This window comes from Aquarana catesbeiana, linkage group LG02 (assembly GCF_042186555.1).
Source record: "Aquarana catesbeiana isolate 2022-GZ linkage group LG02, ASM4218655v1, whole genome shotgun sequence".
NCBI classification, from domain to species: domain Eukaryota; kingdom Metazoa; phylum Chordata; class Amphibia; order Anura; family Ranidae; genus Aquarana; species Aquarana catesbeiana.
This window is the reverse complement of record NC_133325.1, coordinates 127,535,792-127,541,791: the sequence shown is the minus strand read 5'-3', so window position 1 is coordinate 127,541,791 and position 6,000 is coordinate 127,535,792. Positions and strand designations below refer to the sequence as shown.

At 46.0% G+C, this 6,000-nt stretch overlaps 1 protein-coding gene across 1 annotated transcript in view; it reads left to right on the top strand.

The window, feature by feature from the left end:
• Positions 1 to 257: 257 nt before the first annotated feature.
• FGF9 (fibroblast growth factor 9) overlaps positions 258 to 6,000 on the top strand; it is a 71,156-nt gene continuing 65,413 nt past the window's right edge. Inside the window, exon 1 of the mRNA XM_073613443.1 lies at positions 258 to 1,338. Coding sequence (XP_073469544.1) covers positions 1,062 to 1,338 — 277 coding nt within the window. The 5' untranslated portion in view covers positions 258 to 1,061. The remainder of the gene's footprint in view (positions 1,339 to 6,000) is intronic.

Genomic DNA, 6,000 nt, shown 5'->3' with positions numbered 1-6,000 from the left:
TTTTTTGTGTAGTTTACATGTATTTTAAAAATAGTCATCAAGCAAAAATAAATAGAGAACTTATTTGTATAAAAAATAAAAATGCAGCTGTCCAAAAAAGCAACTTTTTGTTAGTGGGAGGCAGCGGTAGGTCCCCGCTCCCCCGTCCGCCTGTACCGCAGTGCACACGGTGACCGTGCCGGGGCTGCCTCGTCCTGCCGCAGAGCCCTCGGTCCTGGCACAGGCAGGCAGAGGGGCTGTAGGACCCGGGAGGACGCGGCTTGGCAGGCAGGCAGGCAGCACAGGCTACCTTAAACCCAGCCCAATTCCTGCTGCTGCACCACTCTGCGAGCTGGATGGAGAGCCAGAGCCAGGAGCCGCAGCCTCAGAGCTGGAGGAGATCTAGACTGGCGAGTGATCTGAGCGCAGCGCTGTACATAGCGCTCTACACACCTGTTCCCCGTCCCCCTGTACTGCCATCCCCGGCTCTGCCCTGAAAACTTTCCTCCCCGCCTCAATGACATGATTCCATCCCCTCTCTTCTCCGGGATTCATGCTGATCTATGCAGTCTGCTGTTATAAAGCCAAAACAGCGCATGTCTTCCTGGAGTCAGGATCCATACATTCTGACGTAGCCTGTACATCCTAAAAAACCAACACATCCTCCGGGCTGCCACCACCATCGGGTGGGCTACTCACCTTAGCCATTGTTTTTTGTTATTATTATTATTCATTTTTTTTTTTTTTTTCTGAAGTTGACATGAGCCCTGGTGATCTCCCACCCAATGGAGAAACTCCGGATTGTCCCCCTGCCTGCCCTTGGATGGGCTGATGAAGAGCTGCCTGCCTGCTGAGATGTCAGTGGGTGAGCTGGAGCTTCTCTAGACTCATCAGAGCTTTGACCTTGAACCTCCAAGCTATCAAGCCACCTTATTAGTTTTTATTGATGCACTCCATGGATTGAAGATCGAGTCATCACCATCACCATCATCATCATCACCACCATCATCATCCTCCCCCTTCAGTGAGGAGAGGGTATATATACCTTGACCTGCCCAGCTTCCTCCTCCACCACCATCCTGATGGCTCCCCTGGCTGAAGTTGGGAACTATTTTGGTGTGCAGGATGCTGTGTCTTTTGGGAATGTGCCCGTGTTGCCTGTGGATAACCCTGTGCTGTTAAGTGACCACCTGAGCCAGTCGGAGGCAGGGGGGCTACCCAGGGGGTCTGCAGTCACTGACTATGAACACTTAAAGGGGATCCTCAGAAGGAGGCAGTTGTACTGCAGGACTGGATACCATTTAGAGATCTTTCCTAATGGCACTATCCAGGGGACGAGGCAAGACCACAACAGATTTGGTAGGTATTGACTTCTAGGCTGACATGTTTATTTTATGAAATCTCCCATGTGCAGCTCCACCAATGTTCAGGGGGTTTCTGATGGACATTCTCCTCAGTTGTGCTTTGGGGGGGGGGTTGGGGTTGCAATCTTCTCAAAGTTTTTATTCTGCAGTCAGGGATGGCCATTGCCTGGCTAACAGGAAAGCTGGTGTCCCCCCTTGCTTTGACAGCTGAGACTCCCTCCCTATTGATCAGTGGCTTCACTTTTTTTTTAGTAAGAGTTCTATTTTAGAGAGGGGTGATAATGGGCGAAGAGCAGATGTGTGCCATTTGCTATACCCCCCAAATTCCACATTGGAGGTCCCATCTGCTGGAGGCATGGGATAAAATCTATAGACGGGACTGATTTTAAAAAAAGAGCATACCAATGCCTTTATTTCTATAGGATGCTATTTGTGACTCAGCATTAAGAGCCAGAGACTGGAGGGCGCATGGCACCCCCCCCCCCCCCCTCTTTCTCTCTCTATTTAACCCTTAAGGTGCTGCCGGGACATTTTCCTGCATTGCTGCAAGTGTAAGTCCCAGCATGACCGGTGATAGTATAGGAAAACTCAGGGCTGCATTGGATCAGCTGCAGGCTGGGGAAGAGTTAATGACACTACCATAACCTACCTAGTGGAAATGAGTTTAGGGTGGAGCAGGTTTGTAGAATGCATGATCCCCAGATGCTGAGTGACGTGACAGCTCTGATGGTGCTCATCCTTAGTTTTTATATGAGCAGGGAACACTATGCCTGCCCTTCAAAAGGAGCAAGTGGGGTGTATGATTGCAGGTAATCAGGTATGTATGGGAGGGTATCAGGAGGCACTGCAAGGTATGGAGGGGAAGAGCAGGCTAAGGATGGGAGGAATGGGCATGAAGTGAGGGAAGCTGATGAAGCAGCTTGTCTGGGATTGTAGATGCCCAGTCCTGCCTTATACTGCAGTGTTTGGATGTCAGGTTTGCAGTGATTATGGAAAGTATTGGGGAGGATATACATCTATGCTGCAGTGTTGGATCTCAGGTTTGCAGTGCTTGTAAAAGGTGCTGGGGAGTATTTACATATTCAGCCCTGACAGTGTAGGATCTCAGGTTTGCAGTGATTGTGGAAAGTGTATAGATAGCATGTTAGTGGTGACCTATACTGCAGTGTTGGATCTCAGGTTTGCAGTGATTGTGGAAAGTCCTGGTGACTATATATACACATGTTCAGTCCTGGAGAGTATATACAGACTCACTTCTGACTTATACTGCAGTGTAGGATCTCAGGTTTGCAGTGATTGTGGAAAGTCCTGAGGACTGGGGTATATACGTGTTCAATTCTGGTGAATTTAATCCAGTAGTGACATTTTACTGCAGTGTAGGATCTTAGATTTGCGGTGATTGTAGGAAGTCCTGGAATATATATATATACACACACTACTCGGACCTGCCAGAATCTGTAGGACCTCAGGTTTGCAGTATGTATAATAGGACCCTCAGTCCTGCCATTTGCTGTAGGATGTTAGTATTGCAGAAGTCCTGATGAGTCTACGCAGCACAGCCTTGCTGGTTGTAAATACAGATTTACTATGATTGCTTAGCTAAGATAAAGTGTCATCAGAGATGATGAATGTGGCCATGGTGCCTGCAGTATGATGAATAGGAGGTGTATGAAGGGCTCGGTATTCTTATTATAGGAGATCCTTGGAGGGAAACTTCAGATCTGTGTATGTTTTATGTTGATAAAGTAACTTTGTATCAGTATGATCTCCTCTTATTTGTGTGTCCACAAACATTGTTGCTGATGGAAACCCCCCAGCCCTGCATGGCAGTCAGCAGCACTTGGCAGCTCCCCCCCGGCTCTGGGGACATTCGGAGGAGGTAGGGATCGAGCAGGGATCTCTCTTATAGACTTTCTGGAGTCCCCGCCGACCGCACTCAGGTCTTCCCCCGGAGGAGAGGGGTGATCGCTCCGCAGGCAGTGTGCGGTAGATCGGGCAGAGCATGGGCTGCATTGCTCCCTGAGCTCTATCATGTGCTGCTGATCTCCCAGCCCGGCTCCACGCCTCCAGCAGGTGTCTAGTGTATGTGTGAGAGCGCGCCCCCGCCGCCCGGTCCTACTGCACGCCGGCTTCACTCACATGCGGCTCCGCTGGCGGAGAGCGAGAAGCTTGCCACTGCGGCGTTATTAGAGGTTTTACGGGAATCGCTCGCCCCCCCTCTCCTTGGAATTGACATGACATCTGTTAACACGTTCGCTGCCGAGGGCATCCTCTTCACAGCCTAAGTGTGGGGTAGGGAAAGCAAGAAGAGAACTGCTACTATCTTCTATCACTGCTAGAGATCCCAGGCACCGCTATAGATCACAGGGACCGGTATAAATACTAAGGACTGGTATAACTACTAAGGATTTCCATAGATCACAGGAACAGGTATAACTACAGAGGGCTGGCATAGATCCCAGGGACTGGTATAGATGAGGACTGGCATAGATCCCAGGGACTGGTATAACTACTAAGGATTTCCACAGATCACAGGGACAGGTATTATTACAGAGGACTGACATAGATCCCAGGGACTTTTTTAGATGAGGACCGGCTAGATCCCAGGGACAGGTATAACCACTAAGGACTGGCATAAATCCCAGGGACTAGTAGAGATAAGGACTGGTGTAACTACTAAGGATTTCTATAGATCCCTGGGACTGGTAGAGATGAGGACTGGTATAGATCACAGACTAGTATAACCACTAAGGACTGGCCTAGATCCTAGGGACTGGTATAGACACTAAGAACTCAGGGTTAACACTGCATATATTAAAATGACCTACAATATTGCCTATGAGCTGTAATCCTCTACAGCTGTGTGTGTGTGTGTGTGTGTATATATTATAATTTTTTTTTTTTTTTTTTTTTTTTTATATTAATAATTAAAAAAAATAAATAAAAAATCTCTCAGGCCATATTCCAGTGGACAAAAGCATAACCTTGCACATAACATTTCTACATATTGCCCATGGACCTTGTCTATTACTTTGGAGAAAAGCATTCATCTCAGCACAGTGGCTTATTGGTTAGCACTGGGGTCCTCAGTTCAAATCCCAATCGGGACACTGCCTGCATGGAGTTTGCATGCTCTCCTTGTGTGGGTTTCTTTTGATTACTCTGCTTTCCTCCTGCTAGCCATGCTTGTAGGCTATTTTACTCTTGTCTAAGCTCTCATGCACAGAGGAGTAAGTCACGTTTTCTTTTTTTTTTTTTTTATACTGATCTGGACATAGGTGCATTGTAGTCTATGGAACTATACACACAGCTGCATAGAGATGAGTAATCGAATGATAAGTACAGAGCTGTAAAACAAAAATTAGAAAATGTAACATTTGATTGCAGTAATTTTACATGCATACATTGCAATACCGGCAATGAAGAATTGTACGCTTGTATACATTTACACGAGGACTTCATACAACAGTTAACTCAGAATGTTTTTGTCAACCTGGTCCTGAGTAAAAACATCAGTAAATTCTTACGTCCGTGTGCAACTGGCCTGCATTGCCCCCCCCCCCCCCCCCGTATGTGTGTGCATGTCTACAAATCCTAATTGCAGCCTCCTTGGCAGACCGTCCCCAGTAACTCTCCCACAAGTGTCTGAATGCAACTTTGGTTCAGACATGGAGCCACACAAAATTTAGGCCTCCGAGGTTTGAGGAGCACCAAAAGGTCACAATGCAGTAAAGGGATGGCAGTAACCTTAAATACTATATTGGCAGTCTATGCACAGAATATTGATTAACTCTAGGCTACAGGGCATAAGTATCAACACCATAGATAATCTAGAAGGATATTTCAGTTACAGGTGGAGTTGGGTGGGCTATGGCATTTGTTGTTTTCATATCTCTTGGCAGTCCCAGGAGGCAACAGTGGCTAGCATGTCTGATTTACAGTACTAGGTTCCTTAGTATGCCATTCAGGAGGATATTGCCTGTGTGGAGTTTGCATGTTTGTTCTGCACTTGTGTGGGTCTCTTCTGAGAGTTCCAATTTCCTCCCACACTCCAAAGACATGCTTGTAGATTATTGGCTCCTGTCTAAATTGGCCCTAGTATGTGAGATGGGGACCTTGGATTGTAAGCTCTTGAGGGCTTAACTAATTTATTACATTATACTTTATTATATACTTGACAAGATGGAAAGCAGTGTGTGTGTGTGTGTGTGTGTGTGTGTGTGTGTGTGTGTGTGTGTGTGTGTGTGTGTGTATAAATATTTGAAATGGGTTGTAGTTATGCTGTAACACCACCTTGTTGCATTTTTCATAACTAGAAATAAACATCCAACTGAGGGAATGGGACCCCATTGTAGCAGTCCTGGCAGATTTGCATACGCAGGAACTCAGATGCTGAGAATATTCCAGCATTATAGACTGCAATATCGGTTTTCGGTAGACTTTCCTTTTTTTAAGTGATCTATTTTTAATATATTTTTTTATAATCAAGCATGCATCATGTCTAAGTGATTTAGTGCAACTTTCCAGTTAGTTTTTCTACAAGTAAGTTGGAATTACATTTGATGTAATGTGTTGCATTTGTTTCCTGGTAATGGCATGAGGCAGTAAGCCCTTGTTTTTATTTTATTTATTTAATAAAATGGTTTCAATTTAAATT